This window comes from Lontra canadensis, unplaced genomic scaffold (genome assembly GCF_010015895.1).
Source record: "Lontra canadensis isolate GAN:19392208 unplaced genomic scaffold, GSC_riverotter_1.0 scaffold11, whole genome shotgun sequence".
NCBI classification, from domain to species: domain Eukaryota; kingdom Metazoa; phylum Chordata; class Mammalia; order Carnivora; family Mustelidae; genus Lontra; species Lontra canadensis.
In genome coordinates, this window is record NW_022631005.1 from 9,242,183 (window position 1) to 9,264,898 (window position 22,716).

Below are 22,716 nucleotides of genomic sequence, written 5' to 3' on the forward strand. Positions count from 1 at the left end.
ACATAAAGCTGTTTTGAGAATTACCTGACATTTCATACATGACGTGCTCTGAAATAAGCCTCGTCTGTAGTGTTAGATATTCACTGTTACCAGTATCATTATCATTTGTTCTACCAAAATCTCCAGGAAGTTTTTCTACTTTGTAAATAGATTTTTTTTCTTTGAGAAAGTCATGTCACAAGATAGAATATTCTAGAATATGTAAGACATTAGAAATCCATATTCTCATTAAATGTAATTTGTAACACTTGCTATTCTTGCTGTGTATGCCTTATTTGAATGGTTTGCCCTGGCATTAATACATATCCTGTAGATACATTTATCAAAATGTTGTCATAAATACTAGCAGACTATATAGTTTATAAAAACATTAAACAGAGGTATTATCTTCCTTACAGAAAAATTTCAATATTGACTAGGCAATTTATTACTTGTTCTTAAAATGCATACATATTGGGGCGCCTGGGTGGCTCAGTGGGTTAAAGCCTCTGCCTTCAGCTCAGGTCATGATCTCAGGGTCCTGGGATTGAGCCCCGCATAAAAGGGCTCTCTGCTCGGCAGGGAGCCTGCTTCGCCTTCTCTCTCTCTGCCTGCCTTTCTGCCTGCGTGTGATCTCTGTCAAATAAATAAATAAAATCTTTAAAAAAAGGTATACATATCATATTTCCTAGAAATTGACTGTATGGGTAAACATTCTTTTCATAGTTTTTTCCCTATATTAGAACACTAGAGTATGAAATTTTATACAGTGATGTGATGAGTCCACTTAGACTAAAGATTACTTATATGTTTCATAGTCATTCACTTTCAGTCCTTATAATATTCAGAGTATCAATCATGGAAGTATCATATTATTCTCATTTTGTTATCCAAACTAGTGTTCTCATATTTTTAAAGTATATATGCTTGTTGAATAATTTAAGTAGTATTTTAAAAGACAAAGAAAATTGTAACTCTAACCTAATTTGCCACAACACAAGAGTACAAACACTATAAACAAATCACTATGGACACCTATGTATATATATTTATAATTTCAATAAATGAATTCATGCCACATCTGTACATGCCACTAGATAAATGCATCATCATTTTAATAGCTGAATAGTAATTTACTAAATTGATATAATCATCACTTTAAAAAGAATTTTTTTGTGACTCATATATAATTTAAAATCTGGATCCCTCTGCTAAGTTACATATTTCCACATTTAAAATATTATTATTGATTTAATGTATATTTTTTGAAGTAAAATATTAATCTGTATCTAAAATTATCATATTTCTTTATCAAAAGGATACTCATAGCTGACTTACAACTGTTTTACAGAACAGAGAAGCTAAAAATAAGTTGACCTATGTTTCAAAAGGGACCATATCTAGGATAATTTTGGCAGTACCAAAAGAAAAAACATAGTATCTAGAATTGAATATATACTTTAAAAATTATAGTAGCATCTAATATCCTGTATAATTAACTCATGATGTCATTGAGTCGTATGTATTCTAACCTAGGATGTTTGATACACATAAATAATTCTAGAACAAAACATATAAAAAATGAAAACTTTGTGAAAGTTGGATAATTTTGAGGTTTTTCCATCTTGGAATAATTAACCTTTACCAGTTTTGAACAAAATGTTTAAAAAAATTATCTGATTTGGGTTATTTGTTCAAAGAAAAAAATTAGCATGGGAGGAAGCCTGACCAACCCCTTCAACAGATTTCAGAATCCCAGGGACTCATATCTGAGTCTGTCTGCACAGCTGCTAAGATGCTCCAGTAAGAATCTTTGTGATGTAAGGATGGACTCTGCATAAATCTATTTAAACCTCCTTGTCTAATCTGAGTTAAACTAGGTCATACGAAATTAGAAAGAGTGAGAGTCAAGTTTCAACTATTTTCCTGTTATTCTCTGCATAGATTAGCTTAAAATCAAACTTCGTGTTTCCAAGGCTCAGGAAATAACATATTTAATATTGAATTGAAATTGATATTCTAAATTAGAAACATCATTTCTAATTAAGGTATCAAATTCTGCATTTTTTAAGTCCTCCTATGTCACAGGATATTTATTTCTTTTAGTAAAACAACAGCAACAATAGCAAAACACAAAAACCTTTACTGATCCCTCCTATATACCAGGAAATCTAGCAACCAGTTCTCCCCTCTAAATACTCACACAGCACACACCATCTCATAAACCATTGTCTTCCACAGAAATTTATTTCTCTCAGTTACGTCTTATTTTGCTTCCTGTTTTTTCAAGTAGCATTCTTAACATTTTGCCTAACAGCTAACAGCTCTCTTTTCTAACCTTCTGTCTATTCCAACATACATCATTATCTATTCTTTTGCTTTATCCTTAAAACATAATCATTTCTTCACCATGTCTCTATCTGAATTTTATTAAAGATTAGGGGAAATTGAGAAGAGTTTTACCATAATGCTGCAAATGAAGAATTGAAAATACAGTATGACTTTTTCCCTTTCACACAGATTTTTCTCCCCATATGTTTTCCCTTTGAAACCTGTCACCTAATCATCTTAGTGAAATTCCTGCCCTATCTTATATTGTTCCCTTGTTTTTCCATTTGTCTCTAGATGTTTCTTTCCAAGAGCCGTAAAGATACAAAATATCTCAACTTCCTCAGGTAAAGATTTTCTGACTTCCTCTCTCTGGCCCATTCTAGGAATGCAAAGTAAGGGAGTGGTTTGAGAAGATACTGCGACTTTCACCACAGAGAAACTATCAAAGTATCTTCTCAGTAAATACCATTCTTTTACTGAACAGAATTTCGATGCCATATTTTAAATATTTTCTTACACTTTGATTCATATTCAGTTATGGCTATATTTTATGCATGTTTTAAAATCATCATACTGTTTCCATTATCTATGGATACCACTACAATTTGTGTTCTTTAATGGATTTTAACAACTTAATAGTTATTAGATAAAAGTACATCCTTGATACTGTATGTCAACTATACTTAGATTAAGTTTAAAAAAAAAAAAACTGATTAACTCCTTAACCTTAGTTTAGCTTTATTGTAACATTTGTTTAGGCCTATATAAACATTAGTATTTTAGACTGACACCTTCCTAAAATATACAGGCTGACCAGCAATCATACATTTACATTAAAAGACAAGATTCAATATTTTGTACTTTCTGTGTTCAAATTTTTTAAAAAACATTTATATTTTAACAAAAGGTACTTTATGCTTAAACTTTTATTTTGCTTAATATCTGTTTCACATTTACCTTTTTGCTGTATAAATTCTTTTAGGCCACTAGTGATTCCTCCTGATAGAGAACAAAGTCAGGTATACAAAGAGGTTTAGTGGGTAGCTCAGCAAAAGCAACTAAAATAGAGACTCACCATTGCATGGTACAAGATCTCGGGGCAATTATCTTTATCCTTTTAGTCTTGTTTTCATCATATGTAAATTGGGAATAATAATGTTTGTGTGAGGATTAATATCGTCAGGGCTGAGATAATTCAAGCATAGGGCTCATTTGTGACAATAAATAAATGTTAGTCTTTCCCTTCCTCATTATGTCTTCTCCACCCAAATTTTAGTTTGAAGTTTTTCAAGTTAAAATGCTTCTCTTTGCAAAATATCCCTTTTCTTTTGGATACCTGAAACATATGATTATTTCCAAATGGGCTTTCCCTGCTGTGCTAACAATGTATTAAATGCACAGACTATCACTCTCATTTGGAGTTCAAGACAAAGCAGAATTAACCACAGGGGCAGATCCTGCTGCCACTAATGGGAGGGACAGCAGGTCTCCATATATTGTTCCTCTTATTATGGAAGCCATGGTTGTATTATGAGTTTTGCAAGGCACCTGGGAAGCTCATATGATGTGACACCTACAATGTCATGCTTGCTTTTTTGAGAAAATATTTTCGAAAAATGCATGAAGCTAAGAGTTTTGAGGACTATTATTTTACCTTATTTTGTTCTCAGCAAGACAATTTCATTTTGTAGCCAAGAAATGAAAAAAAAAAAAAAAAAAAGAAAGAAGGAAAGAAAGAAAACAAAAGAAATGTATGACTTTAGGATGTAGTAGAACTAGTCTAACATTAATTAAGAATCCAACTTTTCCTTTATTTGAAATCTGTATCATTCTCCTCTCTCTTTTAGAGTCTCTTATCTCCTCTTCCATGTGATCATCTTTTGGAGTAATGTATCTTCTAACAAATATGCAAAATTTCTTAGATAGTCCCAAAATGCGGCATTAGAAAATATACAAATTTCTCATCTAATCCAAAATAATCCATAATATTATCTTGGCCTCCAAGTAGTCCTTACTGAATTTAGTCATGGACCATCCCAGCTCAAGTGGTTAGAGTGAACATGACTAGCTCCTTTTGAGAGAAAATACATTTACTGAATGGGTATGAAAAGTGTCAGGGTACTTTGACTTTTAAAATGTTGATTATGTCTTTTAAATTTTATTATTATGTAGTAATATAATAGTAAAATAGTAGTTATTATCTTTTTAATTCATTCTATTATACTATGTATAAATATCTAACAATGAAAATAAAAAGAACTGCTCTAGAGGACATTATAATTAAATTAAATCTGAGTAACAATCAGAAAATATTAAGTAACTTCTATCTAAGCCCTAGAAAATTTGTCGAAAAGGCTCAAGAATACTTCTATAGATTCAACAGAACAGGAATCCTAGAAATGAGTAGCTAATATCTTTGCCTTTAAAAGGAAGACAACTTAGAATATGTACCTTCTTACCTCCCAACTACTCACCGTTGTGGAAGAAAATGGCCTCTGTCTCCATCACTCACTAGGAACTGCTCTCTTCTGTAGCTTTCATTTCATTACTCACAATCTCCTGTTGTGCGGTCTCTAATCTTCCATACCTTCCTGTTACTTATACACTGTGTTGTTGCTCTTTTTATTAATGATTTTACTTATTTCTACCTGAAAACCATCATCCTAACTACTCTCTTTGCTTCCAGTCTTAGCTCCATCCCTATTTCATTTTCTACCCTGTGATCATATCTGTCTTTTTAAAGATTTTATTTATTTGAGAGAGAGAGAGCTGTGTAAGTGGGTGTGCCTGCCAGCAGGGGAAAAGGAGGGGCAGAGGCAGAAGGGGAGAGAGCATCTCAAACAGATCCCTTGCTGAGCACAGACCCAACACAGGGTTCCATCCCACCACCCTGAGCTCATTCTGTGAGCCAAAATCAAGAGCCTGATGTTCAGCCAACGGAGCCACCCAGGTGCTGCTTCCCCCAACAATGTCTTTTTTTTTTTTAATGCAGATATGATCAGCTTTCATGCCTGCTTAAAAGTCTTTACGGACTTCCCCATCAGCTTTTATAAACATTCAGACTCCTTAGCATACAGAGAGATATCTTCATAATCCCACCTCAGCCTTGCCTTTCCATAGTTGCCACAGTCCCTTGCCCTACTCCACAGCAAATACCACATTCTCTAGCTATGCTATGTGGCTCATGATTTTCCAAAAGTGTAATATTTCATGGTTCTATATATAATTTATTTTCCTGCAGTATAAAATCCACCACTCCCTTCTTTCCCCTGCTGACACCTATTGAGTTTACAGTGAATTAACCATGATTTTGAAAGACTCTACTGATTCCTTCAACTGGAAGAATTTTGCTTACCATTGTGTGTCCGTGATAGTCTTCTTTATGGACTTCTTATAAATTATCATAACACACACATATATATTTATATATAACACACATATATATTGTAACACACGTATAACATAATGAACAAAAGTTGTCTTTCTTTTCCATTGCCAGTGTAATGATGTTAATAGAAAAGAGATAGTTTTATACATATTAGTGTCTATGAAGGTCCATAATACCTACAGGAACCGAACAAATGATTATTGAATGAATGGATTTCTGGGTTTTTACCTTTTTATTAGTGTTAATTTTAATTCTATGAATGGATTTACGTTTTATACTTTATGAACATAGTTTTTGCTGATCATAATGGGCAGATATTGGTACCTCCGAGTGCATCATTTCTTCTCACCATTGCAAACTAAATCAGTAAGTCATAACTTCATATAGAATTGACAGTTTTGATTTGTATTATAGTATTTAAAATCATCCTTCATAATATTGCTGTATGAAATGCATTATATTTTGCACAGATACTTAGCAAGGATTATAAGTATTAAGCCTCTAAATCTCAGTAGGAAAAAAAGTGTACATTTTGGGTATTTCAAACATTTTTTCCACCCAGGTAAATAGTGTATACCACCAAAAATATGGTTCAAGATTGGAAACAATAAATGATATATACAACCTCCAAAAATATAGTTACAGTTTATTCATTCATTTATAGAGCAAATATTTTTTAAACACTTGTTTGTTCTAGTCACTCTTTTAGGCATGACGGATATGGCAATGAACAAAGCAATTAAAAAGATCCTGACTTCGTAGAACTTATAGGTGTGAGATTACAATAGTTATATAATGTAATATGAAATAGTAAATATATATATAATATATAAAATATATAAAATATATATATGTGATACATGTATCACAAATATTTTTTTTTCCTTGATGCCCCATCCATAACCCATCAACAGGTACCATTTTCATGCACACAGTCCTGGTTTCTGACGGCTAGAGCCTGAATTCTTTTCCTGAGAACTTTTACCAGGCTCCAGAGATTGCTCCATTCTTGAGCATGAGAAACCCTAAAATTCCAAGTGTAAATGCCCTCTGGAAATTGCCATAAGCTAATGCATAAGAGGATTTATTGGATAAATAGTATAGTTTCCTTGATTCATGGCTACAGAAACTCTGAGGTTTGTATTCTGCACTAGTTTCCAGAGTTTCTAGCATGGGCAAGCTTCATTTGTCCCTTCAGTAACCCTTCAAAATATAATCTTCCTGGCTTCCATTCCTTTAGTTTTAACCTAAGGCTTTGTATTTCAAGTGGGTTTCTTGGAGACAATATGTAGTTAGTCTGGGTTTTTTTTTTTTTTTAATCTACTCTGACAATCTTTGTCCTTTAATTGCTGTAATTAGACCATTCTCATTAAAAGTGATTATTGATATATTTGTTGTAATAGCTACCATGTTTGTGATTATTTTCAATTTGTTGGATTTATTCTTTGTTTCTCTGCCTGTCTTTCCCTGGTTCTAAATGAACAATTTATGATTCAACTTTATCACCTCTCCTAGAGTATAGATTACACTACTTTTTAATGCTTTTTTTAGTGGCTGATCAAGGGTTTACAACATAGGTATTTACTAATCTGAGTCCACCTTCATATAATACTGTACCATTTCACATACAATGTAGGTATCTTATATGGGAGTATTCCTAATTCTTCCCCCAGTTCTTTCTGACATTGTTGTGATTCATTTTACTTATCTGTATGCAATAATCACCCATTTCATTTGTAGTATTATTGTTTTAGATAAAATTAATTTTTGGATCCATTAAGAATATGTAAGTATGTATAGATAGATAAAGATACAGATATACCTTGGTTGATACACCTTAATTTATTTTTTTCTCCAATATTTTCCTACATAATTTTCTTTCTGAAAAACTTTTTTTAGTATTTCTTGCAAGTCATATTTGTTGGCAATGAATTCATTTAGTTTTGTTTATCCAAGAAAATCTAGTTCTGCTTCACTTTTGAGGAATAATTTTTCTAGATATTGAGTTCTAAGTTGATGTGGTTTTTGTTTTGTTCTGTTTTTCTTCAAACACTTCAAAATTTTCAAACTACTATTTCACTCTCCTCTCATTTGCATGGTTTCTGATAAAGTCTTTGTTGTAATCATTATCCATGTTTCTCCGTAAGTAAGACTTTTCCCCTGTTTTGAAATCTGAATTTAAGATTTTCTCTGTCTTTAGCTTTTTTGCCATATAAATATGTCTAGATGATTGTTGCTGTTGTACTGTTATTTATATACTTGTGGTGTTCTCTGGGCTTCTTAAATCTGTTGTTTGGTGTATATTATTAATTGGAAAAATTTTCAGTCATTATTACTTCAGATGTACTTTCTGCTCCATTGTCTCTCTTCCCCTGGTACTCTAAATACACATATGTTATGCTGTCTGATATTATCCTATAGTTCCTAGATGTTTTCCTGTTCTGTTTCCTTCCTTTCTTCATTTCAGTTTGGTAAGATTGTATGGATACATCTTCAAGTTTATTGGTTCTTTTTCTCAGCTGTGTCACATCTACTGATGAGTCCATTGAAGGCATTTTTTCATTTTAGTTAAACTATTTTTGATTTCTATCATTTTCATATAATTCTTAAAATTTTTAATTTTTTATTTACATAAGCCATCTATCCTTGCATTTTTGCCTACTTTTTCTATTAGAGACTTGAACACATCAATCATAGTTGTATTAAATTCCCTCTCTGATAATACCAGCATCTATGTAATATCTAAATTCTGAGCCTTGTGCTAGTGCTTATCATTTCTCTTCATACTGTTTCTTTTTCTAACCTTTTAGAATTCCTTGTAATTTTTGGTTGAAAGCTATCAGAAACTAAGGTCTTCTAGTGTCCTTGATTGTGTGTAACTTCTTAATCCCCTATGCACATCTCTTCAGAAAAAGTGTGTAATGTACAACTCCTTCAGCTCTAATTCACTGTGATACCAGAGCCCTACAGATGGGTTAGGAAAGTGTGGGGAGAGGGAGCATTTTATAACCTTTCAATATTAGTCCTCTAATGTATCTCCATCTCAGGTCTATGACTGTCCTATGTGTTTCTCCTGTGATATAGTTCCTTTATTTGTCTCCCAAGCCCTGACTCCATTTTTTTTTTGGGGGGGGGGGAAGGGGGAGTATTAGAATTTCCGTTCTATATTTTGGAAGCCATGCCATGACCCTGTCATGACCTGACAAACCCACAACTTTAATGATACAGGAAGACTATAGGGAAAGTAAATTCCTTTTCCTGGCTAGAAGAGCATCTTTGAATTGAGACATGGAAATACCCTATCCCTTGGAAGTGAATTTTAGTTATAGATAAGGCTCTTGACTTATTTCATAGTAGTTTTTTTGTTTGTTTGTTTTTGGTTCTTGTTTGTTTGTTTGTTTTCCCAACCACCTTCCAGGGACACCTTTCTCAGACTATCCTCATGGGAACCTGGAGGAATTCATTTAAAAAAAAAAAAAAAAAGCCTACAGAAATGGTTGGTGTCTCTCTAACATTTGAGCCACCAGGAGTTTCTGTCTCACACACTAGACCATAGTCAGCACATAGAATTCATTAGTTAACATTTGAGACTTCCTACCAATTCATGGCTCCAGCAATTTCTGACCCAGGGAAGCAGATATTTATCACTACATCTCTAAACATGCTTTGCTTGTTTTTCCAGATTTTGAAGTGGAGTTTTACCCTATGGCCTTTGTTCTTTCACAGTTCTGAGAAAAATAATTGATTTTCATTTTTCATAGATAGTTCTTGTTATAAGGATAAGAACAATGATTTCCAAGCTCTGTACGTGCCAGAGCTGAAACCAGAAATCTTTATCTGCTTCCTACTCTCATCTCACTTTGCTACTCTTCTGCCACTGTTTACTGAGATCTCAAATAAGCTGCTTAAACTCCACTCCTTGTCTCAGTGTCTGTTTCTCAGGAACTCAAGCTAAGAAAACCAGTGAGACATTTTACTAGAGAAACTGTTCTGTCTTATCCTAGATTACTGTTAGAACTGAGAGAGTAACAAATATGCATTAGATCATTACATCCCCTTCCAATACCTTTCAGAGAAAATGGTTGCTACCTATAAAGTTAAGAGATTTCTTAAGATGAAAAAAAGTACCTTAAATTACTATCACTCATCTATCCTGAAATGCTTTGCAGCATCTATTTATAAATATTTATTTATTATTTATAAATTCTATATAAATAGAATTTCCATGTTGGAATTATTACTATCCATATGATATTTTATAAATACAAAATAGAATTCTGCACATTTCAGCTAGCATTCAGCTTCAGAAAACCTGATATACTTTTTTCTGGTTTGCTTTCAAAATGGGATCCCTATAGTCTTACTTTATGTATGGGGAGAATGCAGAGTAATGTTAAATTTCAGTGAACTATTAAAATATGTTGTCCATCAGATCTTTCCAAACATGAAGGAAAAAGTGTAACCCAATTTTCTGTTGCCTTCTCAAGTTGTACTAAATACTGTGTTAAATTAACCAGATGGTCTAACAAGTCTTAGTCACAAGCAAGGCTTTCCTATAGGACCCATGGATGAAATCAGAGAGGCCTCCAAAGAGGCAAGCCAAGAGAGGTAGACAAGAATGTACTCTGATAGTTAAAGCCTGGGGATCCATTCTTCTTTTACATGAACAGGTTCTATGCAAGTTATCCAGTCGTTGTTATCGGTTAAACAAGAGAAGGGGAATAGATAAAACCTTTTAAATTAATACTCTTGCTTGAAACTAATTCTGAAAGAAGTTACCAGTTTTGAGAAACAACTTTGTCTAATCTCGTAAACGTGGCCATTAAAGTACATGGCATCCTTGCTGTTGGGTTATACTCAATTTTGCTCATCAGGTTGTCCATATGTTATTCAATACACAGTTTTTTGTTTGTTTGCTTGTTTTTCTTTTGCATTCTGTCTCTGCTTTCACCTTTCATGGTGGTATAGATGCATTTCTGTGGAATCATTTTAAAAGAAAACCTCACATTTAAATGCATATATTTTATTATAATTCTATATAATACATTTGTGACTTTTGATAAAATTGTAACTTTCTGACTCAACCTTTAGTTGTCCCTTCTATGGTCTTCAAAATTATCTTGTTATCCATTTTTCGGCCTTTGAAATAATAGAACCTAGCCTTAAGATGAGAATGACATATATTTTGAGACAATAGCATAGACTTTGTCACTCAGAAATGGCTGCCCTCTTGACGAATAGAAAAGATATTTAAATCAGATGAAGGCAAATATCAGTTTTCCTACATGCCTTCTTTTGTACTCAGTCTCTCTTTCTTGTTAATATAGCTTTCAGATTCCAAAACCCAGAGGTGTTCTATAACTGTTTTCCTCCTGAATAAACTTTCTCTTCTTCACATTAAGGGGGAAGATAAAAGAGGAAAAGCCATAAATAGAATGAAACCCTACTGTGAGTGACAACTTGGATGGACCTTGAAACTATTACACTAAGTGAAATAAGATGGAGAAAGACAAATACTCTATGATTTCACTCATATGTGGAATCTAAAACAAATGAACAAATAAAATAAAACAAAAACAAATTCACAGGTACAGGGAATAAACTAATGATAAACAGAGGAGAAGTGATTTGGAGTGTACAAAATGAGTGAGGGGGTCAACTATATGGTGATGGATGGTAACTAGACTTGTGGTGGTGATCACTTTGTATTCAGATGTTAAATTATAAAGCTGTACACCTGCAACTTATATATAAGAACAAGGGAAAGAAGGCAGAGAATAAAAAGTGTTTTTCTTCTACAATGATGATAACAGAATTTATCTCTAAGGAAATAGCATTTTAGCAAAGATCTGCTGGAAGTTAACAACAAATTTGTACATATATTTGGTGTAAACCATTCCATGCAAAAGAAATAACAAGTCTAAGTATGAAAGTGGGTGTATGGTTGAAGAAGTTTCAGAAAAATTAAGTAAATAAGGGTGGGTAAGGCAAAGTGAGAGAGAAAATGCTAGAAGATGATGGCAGAGATATAGCCAGGAAAAGGTAAAGTAGGAATTGTATGTAGGTCGTTGTAAGAATGTTTATTCTAATGATGATGAAGGCCTATTGGAGAGTTTTGAACTGAAGAATGATACTGTCTTAAACTATTCTAGGAAATGTAGCTTGTGAACAAGACATTCATAGGAAACACCAAAAAAAAAAAAAAAGAAAGAAAAGAAAAAAAAACAACAACATAATTTTAGCCCAGTTCTTAAAAGATCAAGTCTAGGACAAAGGCAGTTGGTTATTTGGGAAATTATTCCAGGAAGCAGAAATGAATGTTCTAGAGAAATAAAACATGTAAATAAGGAAACTAATATAAGGGTATACTGATTGCCACTATTACAAGTACTGGCACTCTGTCTGGGACCCTCTGTGGAATCTCAGAAATGGGTCTCAGAAATGACTGCCTGATAAATAAAGGAAGAAAGAATTTATCCTGGAGTTGTTACCCTCCACAGGTCAAGAGTAGACCTATATTGCAGTAACTCCTAGCACTTCTGGGCTGTGCCTTTCTTGGTGCTGAGTGAGATCAGCACCCATTTCATGAATCAAAGAAGTCCCTGGACAGGAAAGGCAGACGTCTCAACATAAGCTGGGGCAAAATACAGTCATGTGGCACTTGTGAAATTGCTGTGCCATCTCAGAGTCAATCACTTAAGTAATGACTAGAACAAAAGACACGGCCTAGAAGATGTGCACTACTTTATGGGAAATGTGAACTCTGGACTGTGGACTTCCAAATGAAGTGTCTTCTGCCTAGATAGTCTTCTAGAAAAGAACAGTTTTGCTATCTCTTTGGTTATTTTTTTTTTTTTTTAAGATTTCATTTATTTGTCAGAGAGATTGAGAGAAAGAACAAGCAGGGAGAGCAGCAGGCAGAGGGAGATGCAGACTCCCCACTGAGCAGAGAGCACAACATGGGATTTAATCCCAGGGCCCTGGGATCATCACCTTAGCTGAAGGCAGACACTTAACCCATGAGCCACTCAGGTGTCCCTCTATGATTTGTTTCTTCATTATAATCAAAATGTATCAAAGACTTGTTTTAGCTTCCTTTTTTAAAAGAACTTATGATGAAATTTATCCTGAATTTACATCACAAGGTTGCTTTTCTTCTTCTTTTTTTTAATTATGTTCAGTTAGCCAATATATAGTACATCATTAGTTTTTGATGTAGTGTTCGAGGATGCTTTTATTTTTGATGAAGTAATAGCAGAGAGACAGACAGAGACAGACAGAGGGAGAGAGGGAGATTTTTCTGAGCATTTTAAGTGTTAATTACATACAAATATTCCTTTTCAGCATTGAAAATAATTATGTATTAACAGTGCCCAATCTGTTTATATTTTTGTAATTTTAATTTTTTAAAAGGAGTATTCCTAGCAGAAATATTAGGATGTAATATAGGATCGCAGTTACTATTTAGCAGTGATAATTTATATACAGCATAACTTGGTATTAGCTCTAAAAGTATTCCCCAAATAACTGGATACTATAAACCCAAGCATGAGCGCAACTGTTTTAAAACTATTATGTAGCTAGTGCTGCTAGTTTCTGTTTTGTTTGCTTGTTATATATGTCCAAAAGTGTCTACATATATGTTGAAAGTCTGCCAATGCTTGGCTCTGAAAAAAACATTGGAGATAGAGAAGTAAATGTAACAGCTACAAATCCGGCACTCACGGAGCTCACATTCCTTGGAGAAGACTACTTGACTGTACCAAGTTATGGATGCCTTTCAGAAGAGGCTGAATATTATTTGACACCAAATGTTATGCTGAATCCACCATGAAATGTGTCCTTTTGGGAAATAACTTTTCTCCCTTCAAAGTACTATTGGGGGACGCCTGGGTAGCTCAGTTGGTCAAGTGGCTGCCTTCAGCTCAGGTCATGATCCCAGCATCTTGGGATCGAGTCCCACATCGGGCTCCTTGCTTGGCAGGGAGCCAGCTTCTCCCTCTGCCTCTGCCTGCCACTCTGTCTTCCTGTGCTCGCTCGCTCACTCTCTCTCCTTCTCTCTCTCTGACAAATAAATAAATAAAATCTTTTAAAAAAAAGTACTACTGGTACATTGGTACTATTCATTTTTTAATAAATGGTTGATGGAATGGCCCTGGGCCTGTGGATAAACCATTAACTTCATTATTTCAGTTTGCTGATCTGCAAAAAGTATTACACTGTGCAATTGTTAAGGTTGCCTATTAAAACATTCTTGACGTTCTAGCTTTGGAATTATATGCTATTTTCCTGAAAGTAAGGATTCAACTTTCATTCTTTTTAGAAATATCTAAAATGGGATGGATTTGGATGACCTGACTAGATACAAGAAGCTAGTTCCTCCATCACATTCAGTGAGACATTACAGAAATTGGGTACTTTCTTGAATAGAGTGGGTTTGCCAAAAAGAAGGGGGAAATTTGAAGTTGAGTTTACTTAAACCACTGTGCTCTTTTTTCATCCTACTCAAATATATTTATCACCTTCTGCAGTGGAATGGTTGTGTTGAATATGTCATTGTGCTTTATAACCTCAGCCAGTGCCTCTTTCAGTATCATTCACAATGAAGGAGAAGGGCCATGGGGCATTGAAGCATGTCACCTAATAGAGGCTGATTTTGTCTACTACATACATTTGAAAAGAATGTATGATCAGTGACAATACCTATGATTCCTTTCCCTTATGATGCACCTACAAACAACCAATTCTTCTAGTCTAATATTTTCTAGGATACAGCCCTAAATCTTTACTGTAGTTTGTTTCAAATTGAAAGTTCTAATGTAACAAATGTCCTTTATTGTATAATTTGTTACAAAATTAGCTTCAACTATGCTATATTTTTTTAACATCTTAGAAGATGATTGATGATAGATGGATGATAGAATAAACATGTCAAAATATTAGCAACAATTTTCATTAAGTGAAGGTCATATAAGAGTTTATTATTGGGGTGCCTGGGTGGCTCATTCAGTTAAGTTCTGAATCTTGATTTCAGATCAGGTCATGATCTCAGGGTTGTGGGATTGAGCCCAGCTTGGATTCCAGCTCAAAGCCTGCCTGTCCCTCTCCCTCCCCTAGCTCTTTCTCTCTAAAAAATGAATAAATAAAATCTTTTTCTAAAAAATATTTTATTTATTTATTTGACAGAAAGAGAGAATACAAGAAAGCAGAACACCAGGCAGAGGGAGAAGGAAAAACGGTCTCCCCATGGAGCAGGGACTCCAAAGCGGAGCTTGATCCCAGGACCCTGGGATCATAACCTGAGCCAAGGGCAGATGCTTAACGATTGAGCTACCCAGACACCCCCAAAATCTTTTTTTAAAAAGTTTATTAAAATATTCTTGTAATATTTCTGTAATTCCGAATATGTCTTCAAATTGTGAAGTATAATTTAGAAGTTTTTCTGAGAAATAAATTGTAACGCATAACAAAACAAAGAGAGGGAAGACAAAATAAAAGAGACTGAGAAACGTATCAGATCATGGGAATGTATGAGCTTTATTTGAAATCTACTTTAAAAAAAGAATACAACCTTCAAATTTCAAAAGAAAATAAATCTGCTTTACTTCAAACTATTAGATGATTGTAGTTACTTGAATACACTGGATATTCAATGATAGTAAGGAATGATTGTGCTTTCTTCATTGTTTTTTTTCTTTAGATCTGATATTAGTTTTGTGATGATATGTCTAAAAAGTCCTATTTTAGAGATACATTCTGAAAGATTTACAGTTAACATTAGATGAATTTGAGGACTTCCTTTAAAATTATCTGGAGCAGAGGAAAGGGTAAATGGAAGGAGATAGGATAGTTGAAACGAGGTTGACCCTGGGTTGATTAACTGTTGAATCTGGCTGATGGTTATGTGCGGGTTATTATACTATTTCTACTTTTTTTTTTTTTTTTTTTTTGGTCAGAGAGAGAGAGAGCACAAGTAGGCAGAGCTGCGGGCAGAGAGAAAGGGAGAAGCAGGTTCCACACTGAGCAAGGAGCCCAATGTGGGACTCGATCCCAGGATCCTAGGATAATGACCTGAGCGGAAGGCAGATGCTTAACCCACTGAGCCACCCAGGAGCCCCACTATTTCTGCTTTTTTTAATGTGCTTAAAAATTTGAACATAATAAAATGCTGTGAACCAGATTATTTTGGTTCAAATATGGGCTGCACATTTATTCATTGTATATCCTTGAGCTAATTATTTAACTTTCCTATACTTTGGTACCTTCACCTATAAAATGAGAAAATGTTTATAATACACATCTCTATAAATTTAATCAGAATTAAGTGAGTTAATACATGAACACTCTTAATCAGTGACTGATCCTAAACAAGCACTGAGTATGCTCACTATTGTTTTTAGATTTGTTTTTCTCTTCAAATCTAGGCTAAGGCTAATATTTTGGAAGAATGCAATTTACCTACAAATATCAGTTTGGTTTACTCAAAAATTCTCCCATTTTTGTGGAAAGAATATATAAGAAACAATTATTGCTTCTCTGAGGGAATATCAGTCTTAGGAAGAAAAAATAAACCAACACAATAATAAGAAATAATGAAATATTTTGAGAGAGGAAGTAGCTTAACTATAATTATAATTAATGGAGAAAATCACTAGTTTACAAAGAAATTGCTGTTCAAGAATATTATTTTGAGAGCTAATTCAGCTTTGAGCCAAAAACTATTGCCATTATAATATAACTCATATTGATTGGAATTTTATCTCTCCTTCACACACTTTAGCCGTGAAATCATAGTACTTAATTTTTGTTTCATTTTAATTGGCTAATCCACAAAGTATTATTTTAAAGATTTTATAAAAATTCAGTAATGAGTTTAGTTATATATGCCTCATTTTCATCTTTTTTTTTTTAAAGATTTTATTTATTTATTTGACAGATAGAGAGATCACAAGTAGGCAGAGAGGCAGGCAGAGAGAGAGAGAGGAGGGGAAGCAGGCTCCCTGCTGAGCAGAAAGCCCGATGCGGGGCTCGATCCCAGGAACCTGGGATCATGACCTAGCTGAAGGCAGAGGCTTAACCCACTGAGCCACCCAGGCGCCCCCATTTTCATCTTCTTAAACAAGCCTTTTTATTTTTTTTTTAAGATTTTGTTTATTTATTTGACAGAGAGGCAGAGACACAGGCAGAAGCAGGCTCTCCGCTGAGCAGAGAGCCCAATGTGGGGATTGATCCCAGAACCCTGAGATCATGACCTGAGCCAAAGGCAGAGGCTTAAGCCACTGAGGCACCCAGGCACCACTAAACAAGCTTTTTTAAAACAACATACTGGAAGGGATCAAAAAGAATAATAGAAATATTTCACATATCTGCTGAGAAATGGTAAATTAAATATTGAATTGATAAATCATGTATAAATGATTTGAAGGATTTTGTAGCTTACCACTTCGTGCAGTTAATAAAACTAATAGAAAAACGGATCATAGTCTTTACAGTGAGAAACTGGATTATGTAATTTTAGATTATGGCAAACATATTTATCAGTTACTATAATGTATATTATAAGGTATATATACAAATATGATTAATTTTATGGTATGTAATATGTGCATAAATATACAGTACAATAAAGTAAGGAAAGTCTTATTCATTAAATTACAATTAGTGAACCACATTTATATTTTGTGGAAGCAATTTAAACATTCAAACTATGAGTCCTTTTTAGCTGGTGTATTTAGAGAGAGGATAATTGCCATTGACATAGAGAGGACTGTGTCATCTCATCTCCATATCCCAGTGCCTGAGAGATTTAGTTTCTTACAGTAACACATTAGAGGCCTGAATATGTAGTTAACTTGAATTTTAAAGGAATCTAGAATCTGTAAGTTAGAAGCATAATATATTCTGTTGTAGCAACTGAAATTCAGTCTTCATCTCAGCACTTCAACGAAAGACCTGAACAATGTTTCAATATGTATAATTTATTTATGTCTAACAACATTAACATTAAAGGAACCATGACACAGAAAGTAAATTTAGATTTAAGAAAACCTAAAAGCCACAAACATTTTGCTATTTTATGTCTTGTAAATGAAAGCTAATGCTAACTGACTACGTTTTTCATTTTTTCAGGGGTTTGATTATATAGCTGTCTTTATTTACTGTGAGCATGATGAAAGCAATCTGCTTATATATAGTTTAGTCCTTTTCAGTTTAGGTAAATAACTTGCAGAAAAGAATCTCATTTTCTAAAGATGTAGAGAGTTTTTGAAAATTCAACTTAAAATGATATGGGTCAAGATGAAAACATTAGTCAAATGAAATCTAGTTGAGATGGATAAATTACTCTCCAGATATTTAAAGAAACTAGCAAACAAAAATATGAAACTTGAATGTTTGTGCACCAATATGGGCTTCTTCATGCAGGACACAGCTTAGATGTTCAGAATTTACAAGTTTATGTTAACTAAGCCATAGCCAGAAATCAGCAGCTGAATCAACATAACTATATGATTTTTGTTTTTTTCTTTGCCAACAGGGCTCAGGAACTTGTTCAAGCAAGGGCTTCTCTTTCCTTGTTTGGTTAGCTTCTCCATGTTTTTGCTGTTCTTCCTGCCGTTTATCTTGGCTTCTTCAGTTAATCTTATTCTCCTCAGCTCATAATTTCTTCTGATTTAGTTTTCTGGAATTTGCTTTATTTTTCTTCATTATATTCTAACTCTAATTATTATGCTGAAATTGACCACCGTCAGAACAAAGTCAACTAAGGGAATAACTAATTGCTGCCTTCCTTGAAATTTTATTTTTTAGGATTATGCTGAGAAAGAGAACACCATAGCAAAAGCTTTGGAAGATCTGAAGGCCAATTTTTATTGTGAACTCTGTGACAAGCAGTACTATAAGCATCAAGAGTTTGACAATCACATTAATTCATATGACCATGCTCACAAACAGGTAAGAAAGAGGTGTCCAAAAAACCCCGATATTTCTGAACTTTTGTAATAATCTAAGTTTATAAACTATATAAATACAATATTTTTATGTTTTGTTATGCAATTTTTACAGATGCCATTTGGGGATGATAATTTAATGATTTAGAGCAAAAGACAGTTTTTTTTTTTTTTTTAAAGCTCTAGAAGTAAAGTCTGATATAAATAACTAACACAAAGAAATACCAGTCAGTTACCTTTTCAGTGATTGGAGGTAACTCAAAAATTATATTCTACAGGTGGTGCTCCTCTGTCTTCTAATTTATTAATTTTAAATGTTTTAAGCAACTATTGATATTTATCAAATGTGAATGAACTTATAATTCTTTACAGAAACAATTTTCCACTTAAACCCCCATAAAATATGAAAAAAAGGCTAATTTAATATGGTAAAAATCATCCATAGTTATTGGTTAAGTAAGTACTTAATATGTGTATGATATAGTCTACTTTAATATTTTCACTTTGCCATCAATTTTAAATCTAAGATTGATTTTTTTCAAAGCTCTGTGTAAAGACAAGTTTAAACCAGTGATGTCTGAAGTGAAGTTAATAATACAGATTCCATTTTCTCATGTGCTTTACATTCATCAGAGCAAAGTCTTAACGTTGATTAGTTAGCTTGATATGATACAGTATAATAGTTATCACTAACTTATGTTTTCTTAGCCATTACTTACAAATATCATCTACATAGCATTTTGGTATTAATAAAAGGTATATTTTAACCCATGAATTTGCCCTAACTTTCCATTAACATTAGAGTTATTTGGCATAAGAAAGGATAGAGGAAAATGATTATGCTGAGTGCTTATGAATCAACCCTATGTATTTTCTTTCGCTGTCAATCCTTCCATTCTTTTACACTAACAAAATTGTGCTTGAGGAGAACATGAGAACGTGAGCCTTCATTTATATACATCACTAATTAAGGCATACTGCTCTTGATGATCTGACCTTGCCATTCTTCTTGCAGATCTACTTGCACACTAGGTAAGGGAAAATTTCTGATGGAAATATTGTTCCTTTTCTTACATAAAAATACAAAATATAAATATATATACACACATTCATATATCATATTAAAATCCATCAGACAATAGTTTTGATTTAATTTCACAGTTAGTGACATATATTCTATAAAAGGATTCTGGACTGCTTCTCCTGATGTGGTAAATCTGAGAAAGTTGTTCCTCCGATTTTTCCTAAGTACCTAAAAGCACAAGATATGTTATAACATATATGTTTCATTGTGTAAACTTGGTATTTGGAAATATGTGTATATGTGTTTTAAGACTGTCTTACAGCTATTACTATCATTTGCCAAAGAATGCTTTATTCCACCATAGATTGCCTGGAAGATCAGACTCATAAATTATTATGAGGGCCTTTCCAGTTCCATATTTTTAATAGAGTTAAGATACTACATAGAGAGTTAAGACCCAGCCAAGGTAATTCAGGCTGGGACTGGGCTATTATTTTGAAATCCAGAGGGTCACTTCCGATAACGGTTGGGGATATCAGGCCCTAGAGATGGATACATTATCTGAATGGTCATGGAGTCTGATAGATAGCAGTCTTAGCTGATTAATTTAGCATGAATCGATGTTCAGTGGCTGAAAATATTTAAGATCTATATCCCTTTCTCATTAGATAGTGGTAAATCTTTCAGGGTGTCTTCCAAAAATACAATCCCCCTTTTCTGAGCAGCAGCCTCACCCCCACGACTGTTATCAATATTCCTACTACGTGATGTCACACCTTGGCACCATGAAGTAGAGAGGGATGAATTTTGAAAAAGGATAATTCAGATTTTTTTTTTCTCCTGAGATATTATAGTTGAGATACAAAAAGAAAAAAAAATCTGTCTTCAGTCTGACTGTGGTTGGACCAAATACTTGAAAATATAATCTTGAGTTGTGGCTAAGTACATGGAAAAGTTGAGAAAGTTGGTTTGCAAAAAACAAACAAAACAAAGAAGCAATGCACAAAAGATGAGATACAAGTGGCCATGTGATAAGTGAAGAAAAGTGAGCATGGACATAGCAATTCTGATTTCAAACGGCTTTCAGATAAAAGTAGTCCTCCCAACAGCTAATCTATAGATTCTGAAAGATATTTCATCTTGCTACTAATAAATGAACTCAAAGGAAAAACAAAAAAAACCCTAGCTTAGTACTTATTACTTGCAACTAAACCAAATCCCTCTTCTTAAAATATTAACTTATCTACAGAGAATCGTTTTGGTTTCCATTAGAAAACACTCCACAAGAAACAAGTATAATCAATGTCCATATTACCAGCACTGAACTTTCAGGTAGGAAAACCCACGTGTGATTTGGATACTTCTTGAATGGAATTAGAAAAAGGCAAAGAGGCCACACATCTGACACATTCATTTGCTACACATATTCATTCGCTACATATATACACATATATCGAAGGGACACCAGATTCAGGGAGAAAGGGAGGAGGAATTATTGGTGGAGTGAGTTTTAACCCTACCACTTACCTGACTTGGGTAAAATATACAAGGCTCGATTAACTCAAATATTCATTTTTAGGGAGAATAAATGAGAGAATGCACATGACCACACTTAGCAGAGTACTTGAAAAATAATAAAAGCTCAATACTTAATTAATTTTGTTATCACTACTTGCTAAAATTTCTTTTCTCCTAGAATGTTTGGGACACTGACAGTTTGCCTTTTAGACTGCCTTTATTTAGGTTTCCAATATAGATCTATTTTTGTTTCAAAAAGGCTAATAAAGTCTAAAACGTATCCAAGTAATCGTGACCTAAGCGCAGTGTGCCTGCCTCATGTATCTTTGCAAATCTGTTATGACAGACTGTGTTGCATTTGAACTCTAAGCTTCAAAGAAAAATCTGTTTCTCTCATCCACATGTTCTTTGGGTAACTTCAAAATCTCTCTCAAGCTCTCATCGCCAAGACTTGCTAACAGAGAATTAGAAAAAGGAAGAGGCACGGGTGTACAGAGGTGATCACAATAGTTCACAATTCAGGGTTCATTTTAGAGTATTTTCTCTTTAACTTTGAAACTTGAAAGCCATGGGATTGTGACCTTTTAATGGCAAGGACCATTCCCTTTTTGTCTTCATTCCTCACAGCATCTAATGCAGCATCTTGTACGGGTAGACACCCAATCAGGGCTTCCCGTATGAATATAAAAGGGCTAGAGTCAAAATGCATTTAAGATCTCCTAATGAGCCACAGTTTCAAGACAGATAACAACTGAGTAGTATATAGAATTGTTGAATCTTTATACTGTACATCTGAAACAAATGTAGAAAAAGTATGGCAATCATACTGTTTTAAAAAAAAGACAATTGGGAGCTCCTGGATGTCGGGCTTGGTGCTTAGCGGGGAATCTGCTTGAGATTCCCTCTCCCCCTCTCCCTCTGCCCCCCATTCCTTCTATCCTGCTCTTGTACTCTCTCTCTCTCTCTCTCTTTTCTCTAAAATAAATAAATAAATCTTAAATTAAAAAAGATGATTAGAATAGTTCCAAGTGAACTTCTATCATTCTGAATTCTAGCCGTTGAGATTTTAAAAAATTGTTTTAAGTGGGAAACTCAGCATCTGGTAAAAAGAAAAGGTTTTCCTCTAAACCCTTTGACCTATTTATCTGCCCTTAAACTAAAGCCACACTGTGTCTATCTTCTCACCTGGCAGCCTTTGGGCAATTCAGAGTTATTTTCACTGTAAGAGATTTGTCACACTGATGTTGTGAAGAGATAGAAAAGGGAATGATTGCCTTATTGCCGCTGCCCCTCAAACACTTTGATTTTTACTTTTGTGGCTTCAGTATGGCTAAAGTATTTCCCAAAAGGCACTGAAGTGACCTTCCCCAGCAAGTCAAGATTCAGTGCTTTACGGCGTGCTGTTTTGTTCTGTTCTAGAGAAAGTCATGGTCAGGCTGGGTTGTTGGAATTTGCCCGTCCTGCGGGGACTTGTATTGCTATAAAAATGGAGCAGATTTATTCTCAAATTTGAACATTTCCTAATAACT

At 33.9% G+C, this 22,716-nt stretch overlaps 1 protein-coding gene across 1 annotated transcript in view; it reads left to right on the forward strand.

Annotated features, from left to right (window-relative positions):
• ZNF804A (zinc finger protein 804A) overlaps positions 1-22,716 on the forward strand; it is a 278,295-nt gene that overhangs the window by 201,884 nt on the left and 53,695 nt on the right. Inside the window, exon 2 of the mRNA XM_032856083.1 lies at positions 18,506-18,649. Within this exon, the coding sequence (XP_032711974.1) occupies positions 18,506-18,649 (144 nt within the window). The remainder of the gene's footprint in view (positions 1-18,505; positions 18,650-22,716) is intronic.